At 49.5% G+C, this 20,479-nt stretch overlaps 1 protein-coding gene across 5 annotated transcripts in view; it reads left to right on the top strand.

The window, feature by feature from the left end:
* The first annotated feature begins 3,393 nt into the window (after nucleotides 1-3,393).
* Nucleotides 3,394-20,479, top strand: part of LOC144736129 (aryl hydrocarbon receptor nuclear translocator 2-like) — a 32,972-nt gene continuing 15,886 nt past the window's right edge. For 4 of the 5 annotated variants that reach the window (XM_078618685.1, XM_078618683.1, XM_078618688.1 and 1 more), the window contains exons 1-5: nucleotides 3,394-3,832; nucleotides 12,869-13,025; nucleotides 14,587-14,643; nucleotides 18,610-18,823; nucleotides 19,681-19,894. In XM_078618685.1, coding sequence (XP_078474811.1) covers nucleotides 3,757-3,832; nucleotides 12,869-13,025; nucleotides 14,587-14,643; nucleotides 18,610-18,823; nucleotides 19,681-19,894 — 718 coding nt within the window. In that variant the 5' untranslated portion in view covers nucleotides 3,394-3,756. The remainder of the gene's footprint in view (nucleotides 3,833-12,868; nucleotides 13,026-14,586; nucleotides 14,644-18,609; nucleotides 18,824-19,680; nucleotides 19,895-20,479) is intronic. The other variant, XM_078618684.1, reaches the window with a different exon arrangement.

Raw genomic sequence — 20,479 nt, 5'->3', positions numbered from 1 at the left:
GCGCTTGGCCGTGAGCTGGAATCGAACTCGGGGTTGCCCGCTTCGTAGCGCTATTCTGCTACCACTACCGCTCCCCACACTCACCCACGCACAGAGAGGCACGTCCGCACTCCGGTGTAAACCACTTGAAAGTGGCTTTAGAGAATGAGTTACGTTTTGTTAGGCATTTGAAATTTACTGCGGACATCCAATCTTATTAACGGGCACGCACCGCGCAAACACGCGAAATTGTATTCCACGCTGCACCCCAAACCCCCTTCTAGGTCTGCGTCTCAAGCGAGTCCCATCTCCTTCTTCTTAGGTTTTTTTCGGTAAAGTCACGTAGAAAGTAAAATAAAATAAAAACAAAAATCACGACGTTTCGGAGGCAACACAAGTCTCCGTCATCAGGTGGGACCGTCACAGCCAGATTAGCTGTATCAAGTGAGGCAATGATTCAAGATGTAATCCCTTAAAAGCGAGTTGAGGGGGGAGGGAGAGGGAGGGGGGAGCTCATCAGACTATGGTAGCCAATGAAAGGAACGTATCGGGAGGGAGGGGGGGCGAGGCCAAAAGAGTGGGCGATGGACGTGGAAGCGCTTGTACCCAAGCGGCCAATTACTGCACACGCCAACACAATGGAGCGATTGTGCGCAAGCGGCCAGCCACTGCACCCGCCAACACAATGGGCAGAGAGGAGGAGGGGAGGTCTAATACACATGATAGACAAAAGAACGAAAATGAGTCCCATCTCCCGCCACGCAGGCCAACATCGGTGGCGAGCGCCAGAGTATCGGAGCAGAGCGCACCTGAATGCGCCGCGCAGCGAACCCGGCGGACCCGAGTTCGATTCCCGTTCATGGCCATCGACACGAGCGGGAAACGATTTGAAGTGGATGCTGTACGTGCCTCCAGCATCCCCAAATTTAAAAACATTTTGCTCGAGTAACTTGTGCGGTGTTTCTATCAGCATCGAATCTACTCCACCGCGGGGGTGGATCGAGACAAAGGCGGCCGGGAGTGGGGTGGTGCAGGTGCATGTCTCTGGTGTGGACCAATCCGTTTCAAAGACAATGAATGAATTCGTAACCTGATGATGATGGCTTGTATTGCAATCGAAACGTCGTAGTCTATTATTTAATTAAATTTCTTTCTACGTGACTTAACCGAAAGAAACGAAAATTAATTCCTGCAGCCACGAAAGCTCCAAGTCAGGTTTATTATCAGAGCACGTTTGCATGTTCACCACAATAACGTATGGTAAGGGGGAGCCCACGGTGGCATCTTGCATACCACAGTGGCTAGGAGATGTTAACTACCTCGCTTGGTACACAGGAGGTCGTGGGTTTGATCCCGACCTTGACGCCTGCTGTGCATTTGGAGTTTGCGTGTCTCTCTCTCTCATCATCACGGTGGCTAGGAGATGTTAACAACCTCGCCTGGTACACAGGAGGTCGTGGGTTCGATCCCGACCTTGACGCCTGCTGCTGTATATTTTCGCATTATACGGCTATCACTCATTCACCCCATTCATTCAATCCATCCATCATCATTTAATGTTAGAATAATAATCATTATCATCATATGGTTATCATTAATTCACCCCATTCATTCAATCCATCCATCATCATTTAATGTTAGAATAATAATAATTATCATCATATGGATATCACTCATTCACCCCATTCATTCGATCCATTCATCATTTTCTGACATCAATTTCGCTTTCACCGAACTCACGCACCGCAGATTTCCCCCCCATTGCTTCCTCTCATCATCTGTTCAATTCGCCTCATCTCCACCATCACACTCAATACACACTTTAATTCCGTGTAAAGCGCCTTGGATAAGGCGCTATATAAATTACTTTAAGAGATAAGACGAAGCTTCGGCCACACACACAAACAAAACACACACAAACAAAACACACACAAAAAAGGTCCCCTTTGCAATCGCCAGCAGCAGTTTTTCCATCAAAGCACACGCCCGCAAACGGCTTCATTCTCAAAATCAATTTGCTCTCAATTGTAATGAGAGGACGGAATTCAGGGGGGGGGGGGTTCCTTTAAATCAAACTCGACGCCCATTCATTACCCGGACCACTGGCCGCATCATCAAGTCGCATCCAGTTAACGTTAACACTCGCGAAAATTAGGTCGTGTCGAGGAATAATAAATTAAGAAATAAATACATTGATCGCGGGAGAATGTTTTTTTTTCGTGTTTCGCTTTGATCGGTGAGTGTATTGATGGGTTCTGGCTGCATCTGTGTGTGCGCGTTGGGGGCCGTCCATAAATGACGTCACGCACCTAGGGGGGGGGGGGTCAGACATTTGTGATGATGTGTGACAACACGTTCTACTTAATTAAATAGACTTTTTAATAAATGTTGTCTCCTACAACATCAGAGTGCAGCGCCACATTGAATACGCACTACAATGACAATAGTTTAAAGCGATTTGAAGCATGTTTTATTTATTTTTGGGGGGTGGGGGGGGGCAGAGCTTTGTGACGTCATATTTGAGGGGGGGTCTGACTTTTTGTGACGCCGTGTGACGAGGGGTGGGGGGGTCAAAAATCCTCTAAAATCGCGGCGTGACGTCATTTATGGACTGCTCCTTGCGGTGGAGAGATGTCATTGAGCCATCTGGTCTCTTTTTGATTAGGACATCCAAGAAGGGTAGCATGCCATCCTTTTCTACCTCCATGCTGAATTTGATGGCTGGGTGTATGGAATTGCTGTGGTTGAGGAATTGGTTCAGAGCCGGTCGGCCATGTGCCCAGATGACAAACCTCTTCCACAAGGACGGGATGCCTGGATGGTGTCCGTCTCAAAATTTTCCATGAAAATATTCGCTACAACTGGAGCCACAGGGGACGGGGGGAGGGGCGACGCGGGGGAGGGGGGAGGAGCCACAGGGGACGGGGGGGGAGGGGCCGCGGGGGAGGAGCCACAGGGGAGGAGCCATTGGGAGGGGGAGGAGCCACAGGGGACGGGGGAGGAGCCACGAGGGAGGAGCCATGGGGGAGGAGCCACGGGGGAGGGGGAGGAGCCACGGGGGAGGGGGAGGAGCCACGGGGGAGGGGGAGGAGCCACAGGGGACGGGGGGAGGGGGCGCGGGGGAGGGGGAGGAGCCACAGGGGACGGGGGGAGGGGCCGCGGGGGAAGGGGAGGAGCCACAGGGGACGGGGGGAGGGGCCGCGGGGGAGGGGTAGGAGCCACGGGGGAGGGGGAGGAGCCACGGGGGAGGAGCCACAGGGGACGGGGGGAGGGGCCGCGGGGGAGGGGGAGGAGCCACAGGGGACGGGGGGAGGGCTCACGGGGGAGGGGGAGGAGCCACAGGGGACGGGGGGAGGGCTCACGGGGGAGGGGGAGGAGCCACAGGTGAAGTCCTCAACGGATCAAAAAAAGCGAACAGCAGCAGCGGCAGCAGAAAAAATTCGTCGCAAATCGCCGCGGCCCCTCCGCTCGCGCCGCTCAATCGCGAGGCCGCGCTCCCTCGCACGCGGCCTCCATTTTGAAGGGGGGATGGGAGGGGAGGGGCCGCCTCCCAGGCTGATCTAGGATTTGTGATCGCTCACGAAGGCCCAGGGCCGACTTCGAAACCTCCTCCCTCATACATCGAACTCGCTCTACCTTTACACCGCCGTCGTTGTCTTGTTCTACACACACACACCTATCTCTCATCATCATCACCCTCCCTCCAACAGTCGACGACGACGACGAGGAGGTTCAGAGACGGATGCTCTCGGCCCCGGCCTTGGAACCGGCCGCGATATGAACGCCAGGCCGCCGCCACAACAACAACAACAGCAGCAACAACAACAGCAGCAACAACAAGCCCAGGGTGCAGGTGAAGTTGTGGCCACTTGTTTGCTCTGCGTGTCGAGATGTCGCGGGGTTTGGGGGGGCGGGGGTGGTACGGAACCACGCCCGGCCGCCTTTGTCTCCCCACCTGCCCCCCCCCCCTAGTGCTGATGTGTACTCCCCACCACAACTATCACAATCGTTGTTGTTGGTTGTTGTGGTGAGCTGAGAGAGGGGTTGCGCCGTGGCGTCTGTCACCCATATTTGACCGCACCCACCCCACCCCACCCTGTTGAGTTTTGAGTTTTAAACTTTAGTTTCGCTAATCGATTGTTGTTGTTCGGGAACTTTTGCTGTTGTTGTTTTGCCCCTTGGGCATGTCAACAGCCCGGTCGGTTGGAGTCGCTGGTGGTGGTGGTGTAAGTTGGTGTTGGCGACGCGTACCAAACGCACCAATCGCCGTCTCACACCCATCCGTACGGCGCTCTGGTCGTGTGTCCAAGCCCGGCTGTTGCTTGTCCACTGCTGAATGTGCGTCTCCCTCTCCCATACACCGCGGCGAGGAGGGGGGGAGGGGTGTGCAGTGGTGAGGTTGTTTGACCATACTTCACCACGCCGGTCAATGCGGGATGGTGAAGGCGCCAACAACAACCGCCATTCGCCACTAAGTGGCGGCGACGTCACCACGACGCTAGTGCCAGGCCAAGTGCACCTTGAGGCCACGTGAAGTGTCGAACGCCCGCTGGCAGGAGGTCACGGGGCAGACCCAGCAGGTGCCACGGGTCGACTGACCGAGATGACCAAGATGACTGGCTGATGCACCACCTGTGCCCCCTACTGTGCCAACTTCCTGTGCTTTATCCACCCGGCGCTCCGCTCGTTGTTGTGAGCGTCGCTCCTCCGCCCTCCGTTGTTATTGGAGGGCGACTGTCTCCAACTGCCCAGTAGCGTCCTTCACGAGCCTCCTCCACAGAGGCGCCGAGCACATGTACACACACACGTGGGGACATGTAAGTTACTGTACAACAATAGATGTTTTGTTAAAGCAACGTAGTCTTGCAGTCCGAGCAGATACCAGACTCGACTCGGCTGAACTCCCGATATCTCGCTTGGTTGGAGGTCATTCCGGACGATTTGGTCTAAGGCGGCCACAGTCATCGTAAGCAGCGGTTGTGTAATACAGGTTGGATGAGCCCCGCCATCAGAATGTGGAATTTACGACAATGCTCCGTCAATCCGTTCAACACGTAGTCGTAGTAGGGCATTCGCCACCAATATCCACAGTGGAGGTGGTCTTGGGTTAGATCGCGTAAATACAAATGTTGTCGTTAAACCCGCCACCACCCGACACAGATAATTGTTGGTGCCAGATTGTCTAACAAGTGACGACTTCACATTCATCCCCACTCGCGCTGTTTACTGTTTAAGACCGAAACAGGAGGGGAAGGGTTTCTCCACAACGCTCTGGCTGGCGCCTGATGATGCTGGCTGCTGCTGCTGCTGCTGTCGTTGTAATTACCGGCGAAATGTCACGGTACTCGAATGCTAAACGTTGTAGTTGGGGTTTAACTCTCCAACACACAACCGGTGTGTGTGTGTGCTGTACTAGTAACGAATTGGCACGTTTTTGTTGCTAATTGGCCGTGTCGGGTGGGTGGCGGGTTTAATGACACACGTTTACGCGACATCGGCTAATGTGACCCATATATACAATCTGTAAAGTCTGGCCGAGTACTCTTTATGACAGAGAGCTCAACTCGCACACTGCTATTCTAATTGCGAGTGTAATCGTTACGTTACCGAGTCCAGCCATAGGAATGTGGAGGCGAGCGCTGTCCAGGATGTTTTCTTTTTTTTAGTCGCACAACGTAAAACAACGTAGGGTTCATGGAGCATACAAACCAAAAGTCATGCACATTAGCAAGTTCACTCAACAACTTGACATACGATGGAGGCACACGATTGAGAAAGCAAATCAAAAAGTATGAACACAATTTCGATTTAAAGCTTTCTGCAGGGATTCATATTCTTGGTTCTTTCGGTAAAGTCACGTAGAAGGGAAATAATGCAAATAAAATAAAACAAAAATAAAACATAATAAAAATTCTCACGACGTTTCGGCCACAACGCAAGCAGCCGTCCTTAGGTGAAGAACAGAGCTGTCGGAAAGACAGCGTCCTAATGAACACTGCTAAGCTTGGCAGCGTATATTATCTAAAGCTGTTATTGAAGGCACACCAGAATCAAAGTGATTAGATAAAGGAAGGGGTGGGTAAGAGCAGGCTGGTGGAAGTTAATCATTGTAAAGACGATATTGAAATGCAATGTAGTCGTGTGCCCGAAGAAGAACGTTTTTTTTAAATCAAGTTCAAGTTCATTTATTAGGTATAGCCCTGTGAGCCATTCGGCTCTTGAATCGGGTGCAACCGCAACAAACAAAAAACCGCTCGACTTACAAAACTGGCCCCCAGGAACGCAACGCGTCTGTAAGTCGGGGGGGACTGCCCGCGTAATAGGCAACGTTTTAGGCAATGGCCTTTCACGGCACATTTAGGCCACTCTTCATCCCTGGCCTCTCTCTCTCTGTCTGCATGCGCTGTGAAAAAGGTCCATTGCCTGAAACGTTGCCTATTAGACACACTTGTTCTCGTTAAGGCCACGTGTGTTTTTTGACAAGGGTTGTTTGTGTGTTTTTGTTGTTGTTGCATTTGTGCTTTGTGCACCGCTCTCAACACACTGCATTGCCAAGCAATGGCAGTCTCGAGCATGTCATCCAGTTGCATCGCCTACCTTTGTTGCCCCAAGGCAAGGGGTGTCTGGGTAGATAAAGGCTGATTAAAGGTGATATCCCTGCCTCTTGCACCTGCCACCGTTCGTCCTGTCCAAGTAGTTGGTTGTCGGTCGCTGATGGCATTATTATCCACGCTCGCGCTTTGTATATACGCACACGCATCGTGCCTTTTATGTGTCACGTCGGCCGTTTTTAATAGGCTCCGTCGGAGTTTTAGAAGTTATGGTGCAGTGCAATATGTGGCTTGTGTTTCTTTAATGAGCTGTTGAATGAGTTTCAACCTCGCTACGTCCTCTTGTCAGTTAAGTAAAACATCAGCTCGCAGGTTATGTAAAGCATTCGCCAATTAAAGTAGATTCATATGCTCACGACGCACGCGTAAAATCACGTGTACAAGAACAGATTGTTTAACGTCCATGCATATTACATGCGAATATTACATATGTAATATTAATCATGTTGCGTATCGTAAAGCGGCGTTCATGTACGTTGTGTCTTTCCGTCGCTGAGGAACCAGACAAGTTGGTTGGCGGCTGGTACGAAACACGCCTTCCATTGCAAGATCTCAAAGCTCTGCAGTCCTCTATATAGTCAGATGTTTTCAGCCAATTAATGTGTTTTTATACGCATGGGTTGAAACTTGCCACAACATATGCAAAAATAATACCACGCGAATTATTGCTTAATTTTACGTAGTAATTCGTTTTGGATCAAACTTGGAGCCATATCTAAGGCATAGGACATGGTGAGGGTGAATGTCATCAAATATATTCTGAAGAAAATACAAACCACAGTGTGCTAAGGTTATTTACCTAGGAACATCTGACAGTTCCCCAGCATTGGTTCAAGCAAGCCATAAGTCTGCTGATGATAAACTGAATGTTGAAACCAGTACAGAACTTGCTTGTGTTAAACCAATGCTACTGAAATTGTGCACTCCCAAAAAGCCCGTGTGGCTGATGGAATGTGTTGAAGAAAATATACTTTTATTTCTTATGTCGAGGGACAGGTATGGGATGGATGCTTCACTGTGTGCCTCATCGATTTTATGGCGTGGATTTAAACAAACAAAAAAACGTGGCCGTTGCTGGAAGAGAAATGGAAGCGAAAGTTGAAAAGAGTGCAACGCAACGTCGATGCATGCTCGGAGTAATGGACGTCCTCTCTAGGACGCGTACCCTCATTTGGCCACCGCTCGCCAGCCCATCGCTCGATGGAGTAAGAAAATCGCCTCGTTGCTCGCCTCTTTTTTTACATTTCTGCCAAACAAAGGCAAAGATGGGCAGGTGCTTACACTGATGTTTAAAGAAGAACAATGAATGCATGGATGAGATAAATAAACTACAGCTTGCGGGCACATGTCATGTATGCGGTTGTAAATAGCAGGGTATGGTGAGAATTGAACAGGTGGGGTTAGTGGAAGCAAGGAACGGCTACAGGCGGCGGAGAAGAGAAGGGAATCTTGATTTTTGGGTTCAAACAAACTCCTGGACGACGATGACGGGGGTTTGATTCATGAGCCAGAGGGAACGCAATGTATTCCGTCCACCTGTTCTCACACCCCCAACCCTTGCAGGTGAATGTTTCTCCATTGAGTTTAACAAAGAAAACGTCGATTGACATTTTGAGTCTTTCCTGGATTAAAGGGTATCATTATTTTTCGATTTAAAGCTTTCGTGACTGCAGTGATTCATCTTCTTGGTTCTTTCGGTAAAGTCACGTAGAAGGGAAATAATAAAAAAATAATGAAAATAAAACATAATAAAATAATTCTCACGACGTTTCGGCCACAACGCAAGCAGCCATCCTCAGGTGAAGACCAGGTCTGTCGGGGAGACAGCGTCTCATTCAGACGCTCTCATTCAGACGCTGTCTCCCCGACAGACCTGGTCTTCACCTGAGGACGGCTGCTTGCATTGTGGCCGAAATGTCGTGAGAATTATTTTATTATGTTTTTTTTCCCTTCTACGTGACTTTACCGAAAGAACCAAGAAGAGGTATTATTATTACTACGGCTCTCTTTGGGCAGGTTCCGCAAATCGGACAACCTCAAGAAGAGTAAAAAATGTCATCGCCCTTTAAATAACGCACGTGGCGTCATGTTGAAGGTGATCGTCTGCAGTTGTAGAAACTATGGATTTGCTTGGGGAATGAGTGACTGGTTTCACACGTGCGGTGCGCGAAACTGAACGCGCCTCCCATTGGCACGGTTGGCTACGTTACCACGGATATGTTACGATGCGAAAGTAGTTCAACATACATACAACGCACCACCACCACCATCCCAGCGTGGATGAAAAAGCAAGTAAGTCCGAGAACACTTCCGACGCCGCTTTTATATTACGAGAGTTTGTCTGTCCTCAAGGAAGGTGGATTGATTAGTTGTCTCTGAATCACAGTCCTACTCGTTTGGGGTACTACACCCCAGTAATAAAATAAGTAATATTTTTTTTAAAACTTTTTTTTTAAACACGCTTTAATGAAATGTACCCTACTAGTAATGGAATAACTCCACGACTCCAGGAAGTGGCCCCGAAGCTTGCCACAACGTAAGGGTCCGTGGTGATTTACAGCCAACGTCAGTTGACCGTGGAAAATTAGACCCAAGCCAAAACATAACATATAAAAAAGATTGTTTAAAATATATATATACATTTTTTATGAAAGAATACAGTATTGTCATCAGTATGACGTAAGTATACCAAGTTTGCAGTCGATACCACATTGGGAAGTGGGTTAAAATTGAGTTACAAGATTTGAGGATACAACAACAACAACAGACAGAGTGAGTCAATAGAAAGCGTGTAAAAAGATTGTTTAAAAATATATATTTTTTATGATAGAATATGGTATTGTCATCAGTATGACATAAGTATACCAAGTTTGCAGTCGATACCACATTGGGAAGTTGGTTAAAATTTAGTTGCAATATTTGAGGATACAACAACAACAGACAGAGTGAGTTAATAGAAAGCGTGTAAAAAGGCCGCTTCATAGTTATACTATTGGTTACACACATCTTCAAATTGTATTGTGCATGTACGCTGAACTTCTTTCGCACCGTATTTAGCCAACCGCGCCTAATCGCGGTGCCAAACTAGTTTGGATTTAGTTCATCCTGTCAACATCTTGACGACGTGAGAGATCACGTGCCGGAAAGATGTGGCACGACTACTTGAGCCATATTGGCACAAAACAAGAGGAAAGTGGAATCAAATGATGAAATGTGCAGTGGACACCAGTACAGGCTATCTGCCCATGGATCGTGATGATGATGATGTCAACATCCTTTTGAGGTTAATAATTTTCTGAGCACTACATTTTTGAGAAGCCCAAAAGTGGCTGTGTTGCTGAGAAACACGCTGACGTCATGGCAATATTGTGGGGAATTTTGACTCCTGGCTAAGGGCCGCAGATGGAGATGATTAGAACAGGCTGCTTGAGATGTATTTTTTTTTTAGCGTTTGATTTTATTTTATTATGAAATGCGACAACCCACAGAGGAATTGGTTATGCTTCCACCAAGTCTCATCAGCAAGGTTTGCCACCAACTCCCCCCTTTAAACCAATTGTGCTGAACCATGAAATAAAATCAACGTGTGGCTTCAGGAAGAGAGATATTGAAGTGCATCGCAACCACTCACATTGCTCCTTGCTGAAAGCAGGAAGTTTTTACATGGTACTGAAAATAAGCTGGGCAAAATATTTTCTCGCGTTCAACATCGGTGCCGGGTAATTGCTGCCGGCTATGCATGCCAAAGTTGCAATCGATTGTGCAACGGATTTCAGTGCGTTGCATAATTCCGCCAAGTCCTGACGTTTTTGAAGCCTCGTGTGTCTGCAGTTTATTCGGAAGAAATTAAGTTGTTTATTCATCTTAGATGAGCCTCGTTGGGTCTCAAGACCCTCCTTCAGGAAGGGCCTGCATACCCAAGTGAGAGCAAATACGTGTAGGGAATGTCTCCACGCACGGATTTATAGGCACAGTTTCTGTACTTCCATCTCTTGGCCACCTCACAGCCCCAGTGGGCAGAGGTCGCAAACGGGTTTTGATTCCTTACCCGTACCCGGCCGCACCAGGGTCGCAAACGGGTACCCGTACCCGGCCGGGTACGGGTAGCCGGGTATCGGGTAAGTTACGGGTATCGGGTACCCGATTGCGACCTCTGCCAGTGGGTTTGAGAGTTTACAATTGTTTTGTTCCTCCAAAGCACTTGATAACGAGCATCCATCATATGGTTATAATGAACGAAACTCATTAACGGCCTTTTGTCAATCAATATCTGGATGAAGTGCTTTGCCGCACCGTATCAGTCATTGTTGTCCTTCCCCCGCTGCGGTGGCTAGGAGATGTTAACTCCCTCGCCTGATATGCAGGAGGTCGTGCGTTCGATCCCAACCCTGACGATGCCTGTATATTTTGGAGTCTGCATGTTCTCCCTGTGTTTGCGTGGATTTTTCTTCGGGTCCTCCGGTTTTGTTACCTCCACATTCAGAATCAACGTGCGTTTAGAGTATTTGGCTGCTGTAAATTAATCCGGAGATAAGCCACTTCGTTGAGCTATCATTTGCGGCCCAGGTCGCTTCTGAAAAAGAGCCGTATAGCTCGGTGGGCCTTACCGAGTAAAATCAAAAAAATTGTTTAGTTTGTTATCGACTGTGCAAGAGTTGTGCGATGTGGCAGAAAGAAACAAGCATTTTCTGGGTGTGGTAGCGTCTGTAGAGCATTGTTTGTGATGGCCTCTTGACCCGACCTTGTCCTTCATACAATTCTAACACGCGGCCAGGCGTCAATGCTGTGATAAGGCAAAGCCTGGCTGTTACCTTGCGAGCTCAAGCTTCTTCGTGCGGTGCCAGCGATGAATGTCCCCGAGCTAGACGACTGAATAATAGCTCTGTCTAAACACAGGCCCCCCGAACTTGTTTATCCTGTAACCCGAACCCTGAAACCCTCCCAGTCATGTTTGCAGGCTTGATTTGTCCATTCCGTGTACACGATTCACTTCCGTGTGTGTGTGTTTTGTTCCGTCAACTGGTTAAGCCTCACTGGGGTTGCTGCCTCTTCCTCCTTCCAATGTAATGGCTCAAGCAAAATGACACCTTTTCTGAATTGTTCCCCCAATCGTTTGCCAATTTGCGCCCGGTGGCGTCGCGTCATACGCGACTTAGCCCCGTTCCCGAGACGGTCTGCAAGTTGCAGGGTGGATGAGTGTTCCCGTTCACCGCCGAATCTCGGAACGAGCAAGCGGCTCAACGTTTATTTTATTTAGAGAGGCTTAGTAACGCCGCTGGTTTGTTAAGACGTTATTCACAGCAGAGAACTGCAGCGACACCACGACCGCCGCCACTCTACGATAGCTGGTACCAAACTGTGCCACACGCTCTCCCGCATCGCTTTTTACTTGCGGTTCCATTCCAATGATGTACACGTACGTCGTCGGAATGAGAAAGGGGTTGGTATTCATTCACAGTCATGTGAGCCTTCATGTTATAGACAATTGCTCCCCACAGATGCGGATACCACAGAGCTACCTCTTGAGATCTCTTCCAAGTGACCTCTGGTCCACGCAATAGGGGGCAGCACTGTCCCATGAAAGTTAATGTTGGCACATCATTTACGTAATGTTTGGGGCATGGCAATCAACCCAATACTTTGTTTTTTTAGAGATGGAATTTAACCAAACTAAGCACAGAACCAGTATTTTTTGTGGGTGCAGATCACTTGAGAAACCAGTTTAATCGTAACTCAATATATATAGAGTGTGGATATCTGTGAGGCTATGGATCTGAGCGTCTGTTGGTCACTGAGAGTGTTGGTTTCGTTGCGAGTCTATGAATGTCTATGTAAGTCTATAGGTTTCCTATGTGAGTCTGTGGGTCTCGATGCGAGTTCGATTCCCACTCACGGCCAACACCAGTGACGATTATTTGAACCGGTCCTGGGTCTCCCCATGCTCAATTCAGCCTCAATTGAGTACCTGGTGACTGGGGAGACAAAGGCAATCGAGCGTGGTGTTGGCCACCCACCCCCTCGTGTGCCATCCCGGCCTTCATAGGTGCTTGCGAACAGCACTTGCCCCAACAGCCTGTTCAGGCTACACAGGGGATCTTTGTCTTGTCTGCCATCCTACTAACCCGGTGACCCCTATTTTGATTTGCCGCTCACACCAACACCGGTGACGATTATCTGAACCACTCCCCTACCAGGCTTCTCCTAACAAGCACTTGCCCCAAAAGTCTGTCGTGAAAAAGTTCTCACGGGGTGGGGGGGATCTTTTTGTCTCGCTGCAGGGGGTGAGATGCCGGCCGAAGGGAGCCTGCTCTCGGGAACGGCAGGTGCCCTGTCCCTGCCAGGACAGGGCCCCATGAGCGGCCACCCCCACGCCCTCGCCCTCCCGCAGTCGGCCTCCGGCACCCCGGCGGGCCTCGGCGCGAAGAAACGCACCGGGTGAACCACCGCGCACCGCACATTCAACCGCCGTGCCGTCACGTCCATGCCGTCGTCTCGACGCGTCGTCGTTAACCGGGCATCACCTTTTGAAATTCGCTGACGGGTCACGATCGTGAAACGTTTGCCCCGCGAAGCGAAGTTCCGTCAAGATCGAGCCCTTGGTTTAGCGTTGACTTCCGTTAGGTAAATTGGAGAAGCTTTCCCACGAGAAAACTTTCCGCTCCAAGACGTATTAATAATAAATTTAAGAAAGCAGCAAACAATTTTATTAAGCACACGTTTGATGGAAAATATCAATAATAATAACACTTTAAATAAGTCACGAAATATTAATACTCTACAGTACTTACTAGGAACTGTCGTGAAATGCACTCTAGGACAAATTACAGACCGTGCATTGTTAGATTTCTCCCCCCCCAAATTTTTTTTTTATTTAGAAATTCAATTATTGCGAATTTATCGTAACGTACAACAAGCAATGGCTGTACTATAATCTCTTGACGTTTTTTGTCACCCCCGTTTACCGTCTTCGCTGGATTACGACGCACTCGTTTCCCCTCGCGTATTAAAGGGCGCCACGGCGAGATGTTAACTACCTCGCCTGGTATACAGGAAATTGTGGGTTCGATCCAACCCGTAATGCCTGTATATTTGGAGTTTACATGTCTCTCTCCCTGTGGTCAGATCGATTTTTTGCCAGGTTCTCCGGTTTTTTGCTTCACATTTACAAACATCGATTTAGAGTATTTGGCTATTGTTTGTGGCCAGGTCGCTTCTGAAGAAGAGCTCTACAGCTCAGTGGGGCTTACCTGGTAAAATAAAATATAAATAGTTTATAGTTAACTTCCATTGCTGCACAGCATTGCCTCGTCTTCCGCAATGTTTACAACCGGGACATCGGCTACCCACCTCCGCTTCTGTTACACAAAGAAGTTACAGGACGGAAATAAGTTATAACACCGGACTACGAGCACATCTATATTCACCCGCACACACGCCAACAATGAACGGTAGAGGATTTTCACGATACACTTTGCTAATGGTTCAAAGCAAGCGGCCACAACCTGCATGCATACATCATCGTCCACGTCATAAACCACTTGGTTGAGCTATCATTTGTGGCCAGGGCTCTTCTGAAAAAGAGCTACGTTAGCTCGGTGGTAAAATTTAAATCGTTTAGTTTTTTCTTCTTCATGGTTCTTTCTGTAAAGTATACATTAAAAAAATAAAATAATAAAAATTAAACAGCGTCTTTCCAACAGCCCTGTTCTTCACCTGAGGACGGCTGCTTGCGTTGTGGCCGAAACGTCGTGAGTATTGTATTTTATTTTGTTTTATTTTTATTATTTTATTATTTCCCTTCTACGTGACTTTACCGAAAGAACCAAGAAGATAAATCCCTGCAGTCACGAAAGCTTTAAATCGAAACGTTTAGTTTTTGTTTATTGACAAGAAATGTAGACTCAATAGACGGCAGTGTTTCCAGTCATCGGGGGTCTGCTTTTGACGTTGTGCCCCTCCCCCCTCTTCCCCCCCCCCCCCCCTTAATCCGTCGCAGGTCGGAGTTTGACGATGACGACGATGACGACGGCCCCGGCACGAGCAAGTACGCCAGGTGAGGGTGTGCGTTGTTGTCAGTCCGACGAGGCTTCCTCCCTCTCTCTCTCTTGCTGCTCTTTTCCAGTCGTCTGTTGTGAAGTCCTCCTTTTCCTCCAGAAAACTCCGTCCTCCCCACCCCCCCCCCCAACTGTCGCTCTCTAACAGTGACAACAGCAGCAACAGTAGCGGCATTGCGTTTATCTAGCGACGGTTAGGATCGAGGCCTCGCACGTGGCATAAGGCAACCGTGACGTACGTCGACTTTCACACGCATTAATTCTAGATTTGAAGCTTTCGTGACTGCAAGGATTCATATTTTTAGGTTTTTTCGGTAAAGTCACGTAGGTAAAAAATTTAAATTAATAAAAATAAAATAAAACAAAATAAAAAATCACGACGTTTCGGAAGCAACACGGAGGCTTGTGTTGCTTCCGAAACGTCGTGATTTTGTATTTTTTTTATTTTATTTAACTTTTATTAATTAACATTTTTTTACCTACGTGACTTTACCGAAAAAACCTAAGAATATATTTCACACGCATGTAAGGGAGAGTTTTTTTTTTTTTACGCCGACCTGCGGGGGGAGGGGGGGGGGACAAGCACACGGCCCGTGACCAAATCGTCATGTCCTGCGTCGCGTGACGGTTTGTAAAATCGTCCAACGGTGAGGAGCGGTAAGTCGTCCTCCGTGTGTGTTTATCCGTGCTGAATAAAAAAAAAAGATATATATATATGGAGATGGCAGGAGGGCGTTGCGTTAGGTGTAGCGGGTTCAACCGTGACATCCCCTTAAGCATGCCCACAACGCGACCCTCGCTCAATCAAGCGCCCGTTAATTTACTGAAACCAGCACTTGCCTAGCCAGCCAAAATTCGGCACCATTTATTCCTTGGTGCGCACCACGCGTGGTGGGGGGAAACGCGATGCTACCAGAAGAGGGAGAGATTTTCTCGCAGTTTAATTAATAAAAAAAAAACATTTAATTGGTTGTGCCGCAGGTCTGAGGATGACCAGAATTCTGGCGACAAGGAGAGGATGGCAAGGTGCGTAATTACTAGCGAACGCCAGGTAGTCTTTTGTTTATTGTTCCCTCCCGGTAATTCTAGATTTGAAGCTTTCGTGACTGCAAGGATTCATACTCTTAGGTTTTTTCGGTAAAGTCACGTAGGTAAAAAATAAAATTTTAATTAATAAAAGTAAAATAAAAAATCACGACGTTTCGGAGGCAACACAAGCTTCCGTCTTCAGGTGGAAGCGTCACAGCACGATTGCTATATTACTTTTATTAATTTTCTTTTTTACCTACGTGACTTTTCCGAAAAAACCTAACAGTATCCCTCCCGGTAATCCGTCAGTGGGATTCTGACTTGGAAGCTCTGAGTTTTGAGCCACCCTGTGATTGTAGCGAGCCCATGGTCCCAGTCCTCTCACCCAGTGCCCCTGGTCATCTTGTGCAGATTTGCAATACGCTAATGTAGCCCACTCACCCTTTCTTGTGAGCTCTGCAACCTTGTGGGTAGGTGAGCGAGTACCTATGATGGCTTGCACGGCACACGAGGGGGTGGGTGCGTCAGCACCACGCTCAACTGCCTTTGTCTCCCCATTGGTGATGTTCACACACCACACCAGGTACTCTTTTGAGGCTGAGGTCAACCTAGGGCAGGCACATGACCGGTTCAGATAATCGTCACTGGTGGTGGCCGTGAGCGGGAATCGAACTCGGGTTCGCCGGGTTCGTAACGCAGCGCTCTAACCGCTGTACTACCGCCCCCCGTGTTGTGCTACCGCTCCCGCATCGGTGCTACTCGCTAACAGCACTTGCCCCGACAGTCTGTTTACAGGCTATGCGGGGAATCTTTGACTTTGAGTGAGTGAGTGAGCCAGCGCTCCGTAACCTTTGTTGTACTCGCATAGCATTTGCACGGACAGTCTTGACAAGAGGATTCTGGTGCAAACCCTTCATGGAGGGTTGACCCCCCCCCCCACACCCCAAAGCCTCTTGCCTCTTGAATGTGTCCTGCCTTCTTCAGCTGTCAACTTATCTTGTCGCACTACTTCTATAACCCCCCCCCTTCCCTCCCTTCCCCCCTTCCAGCCCCTCGTCATAGATTCCGCCTTCCTCCTTTTAAACAAATTGTTTTGGTGATGCTGCTCTATTGGCAGCGGTGCACGAGTAACACAGGAAACTCGGCACGTTTGTCAGCAACACTGTGCATGCGGCCAGAGCAGGAAATGTTTATAATAAGTGACCTTTCGGTTATGCTCGCAGCAGCGGCGGTGGCTTTTAGCTCAGCCATCGGACAAAGATGGTGGTCACCGCATCGCGCTGCGCTTTAAGATGCGCTTCTGCGGCCGGCCGAAACGCTCTTCCTTCTGATAGTAGGAAGACACTGGGAGCTATGGACGTTTAAATCATCATCTCGATGGAAAACTCATTTTTTTAGAACTGCTTTTTGTGTTTTTTAGTTTGTTGTCCTTCCCCCGCACCTCCAATTAGCACGATTGGCTTGCGTAATGTGAAAGAAGTTCAACATACAGACAGCTTGGTTGGCTACATATACGGTGCGATAGAAGTTCTTAACAGCACGTGACTTTACCGAAAAAACCAAGAAGGTGCGAAAGAAGTTCGACATACAGTACATATAGGTGGAGGAGGGTCTACGATACAATTACACACAACCTAACCCCCCCCCCCCCCCCAAATAAAAGTACAACTGAATCATGATTTTAGTCATGAAAGCCTACGTTTAAAACGAGTTATAATCCCCCTTGGCCTCCGAGGTCCGAGATCGGATGCATCATTCCAGGCCGTTTGCGCTCTTTTACGCGATTTAAAACGGGCGTTGACGCTGTGCCGTGCTCACCGTTTAAAAAAAAAAAAACTACGGGGAGCCAACTCGCAGTGAAAGTGCCAGCTCCCATCTTCGGACACCCCAAGCCGACCACCTGCGGATGGAACGATCCTACCCGGTGCGCTCGAAGCTGCGTGCACACGTCCTGAAGTGTCCAGTCTCTGTTCTCCTGCTAAGGCGACGGTAGTTGCTTCCCCGAAGAACAGCGCGTTGTGGAAAAATGGCGTTATAATGAATAACATTTAATACATTAGCCTCTCGATTGTCTGTGCGAATGACGGGGAGGACGGCCGCGGATAATTCAAAATCGCGGATCATCCGAAAATAAATGATCCGATAAATCACTCAAAATTAAGCACAACTGATGATTTCGATTGTTACTCTTTAGATTTAGAGCGAATGCTAACGGTCGACCGATCGATGCACGTGCTCTGATAACACTTCCCTGCTCCCGCGCAGAAGATGCAGAGGCACATATTTGTTCAGTTGAAGCATGTGACTTGTAATAAACATTTCCATGAATAACAATGTATAACCGTTTGTAGATTATTAATTTGGGTTTAAGGGAAAATCCACACGTTACTAAATTATGTCAAAATATCAAGGTGCGCGGTTAATCCGCAAATCAGATAAACCGCACGTGGATAATTGAGAGTCTACTGTATAGGGTGAAGCACAGTCTGCGATTACACGTATGGTGCGTATGCAGGCTGAACAAAGTCTTGAGGCGTGCGGGGTAGCATCTAGAAGCATCCAGCAGCATCCCAATGCCTTTTGCGACGCTACGCCGAGGCACCCGTACAAACCGCCTATTCCTACTCGCGCTGCGACTTAGTTCTGTCCAGTTCGCATTCCGCGTTCTAAAAAAAATGTGTTCCCGAATACATTCATCGCGTTGTCAAATTCGCGTTATGAAATCCACACGGCGTGATAGCGGAACTTACTGCAGTTGAGTTGTTGAGGAAAATCCTTCCCCCGAAACAGCTAGTTTTTGGGTGGCCTCTGATTCGTTTGTGGAAATCTGAGCCGGAACCGGACTGCCAAGCTGCAAAATAATCCTCGCACGTGCTAAAAAAAAAAACTCCGCGCTGATATGGTCGTCAAAACCTACTGGCCGCGACCGTGCGCAGGGAGAACCACAGCGAGATCGAACGGCGGCGGCGGAACAAGATGACGGCGTACATCACGGAGCTGTCCGACATGGTGCCCACGTGCAGTGCGCTGGCGCGCAAGCCCGACAAGCTGACCATCCTGCGCATGGCCGTGTCGCACATGAAGTCGCTGCGCGGCACGGGCAACACGCCCACAGAGGGCGCCTACAAACCGTCCTTCCTCACCGACCAGGTGTGCCAGAGGGTCTGCGTGTGTGCCATGCCCTGACCCCTACCCCCCCATCGCTATCCCATACCCCCATCACTACCCCTACCCCCCCATCGCTACCCCATACCCCTACCCTCATCACTACCCAAACCTCTATCACTACCCTTATCACTACCCCATACCCCCATCACTACCCTGGACCCCTATCACTACCTCCAACCCCTATCACTACCCCATACCCCAACCCCCATCACTACCCCATCCCCTATCACTACCCCAACTTGTCCTTAACCTCTCCCGCCTGTTCTCCTAACTGTGACCATAACCACACCGCCACTTGCAAGAACAACCCCACTCCTTATTATCTCAACCACCGTCATCTTGCGTACAATTGTACAATTTGCTGTAAAGCGCCTTGGAATTAGGTGCTCATATATCAATCTTGATAAGATAATTGTATAAGGCAAATGTAACGTCGCCTAAATTTGATGGTATAAACCGTAAGGAGAAAACTGACGGTCGTGTATGTTTGAACCCAAATGGGTAACACAAGTTAACACAAATTATGCTGCTCTACAATTGGAACAATCGGTAACGTGTTAACTTTCACTCGTATACTTCTTCTATAACTTCATATAGAGCTCTCACAACACAGGCACTCCCCTCTCCAGGCTTAACTGAACTCCCATCTGCCATTTCACCCCTTTGGATCTGCTTTTCAACTCACTTAATTGCCTTAACTCGCCTTAACTCTCTCAGTTGCCTGGACCGTCTTAACGGCTTGAACCGACAGCTTCGTGGCTGTCCGTCGATCCCACGTCCCAGCAAAGAGCTCTGCGCGTGCGTGGCCTCTCCCCCCCCCCACACCCCGCCCCTTCCAGGAGCTGAAGCACCTGATTCTGGAGGCGGCTGACGGCTTCCTGTTTGTGGCGGCGTGCGAGACGGGCCGCGTGGTCTACGTCTCGGACTCGCTCACGCCCGTTCTCAACCAGCCGCAGTCCGAGTGGTTCGGCAGGACCCTCTACGAGCTGGTGCACCCCGACGACGGGGACAAGCTGCGCGAGCAGCTCAGCACCTCTGAGAGCGCCATGGCCGGTCGGTGCACGCACGCACACCTGCACACGCACGCACGCACACATGCACGCACGTCTGCACATGCACGCACGCACACCTGCGCACGCACGTCTGCACATGCACGCACGCACACCTGCGCACGCACGCACACCTGCGCACGCACGCACACCTGCGCACGCACGCACACCTGCGCACGCACGTCTGCACATGCACGCACGCACACCTGCGCACGCACGCACACCTGCGCACGCACGCACACCTGCGCACGCACGTCTGCACATGCACGCACGCACACCTGCGCACGCACGCACACATGCACGCACGCACACCTGCACATGCACGCACGCACACCTGCACACGCACACCTGCACATGCACGCACACCTGCACACGCACGCACACCTGCACACGCACGCACACCTGCACACGCACGCACACCTGCACACGCACGCACATCTGCACACGCACGCATGCACACCTGCACATGCACGCACGCACACCTGCACACGCATGCACGCACACCTACGCACGCACGCACACATGCACGCACGCACGCACACCTGCACATGCACGCGCGCACACCTGCACATGCACGCGCGCACACCTG

This window comes from Lampetra planeri, chromosome 59, assembly GCF_965212315.1.
Source record: "Lampetra planeri chromosome 59, kcLamPlan1.2.h2, whole genome shotgun sequence".
Lineage (NCBI taxonomy): Eukaryota > Metazoa > Chordata > Hyperoartia > Petromyzontiformes > Petromyzontidae > Lampetra > Lampetra planeri.
The sequence above is the reverse complement of the archived record's forward strand: the minus strand, read 5'-3'. Positions and strand labels throughout refer to the sequence as shown.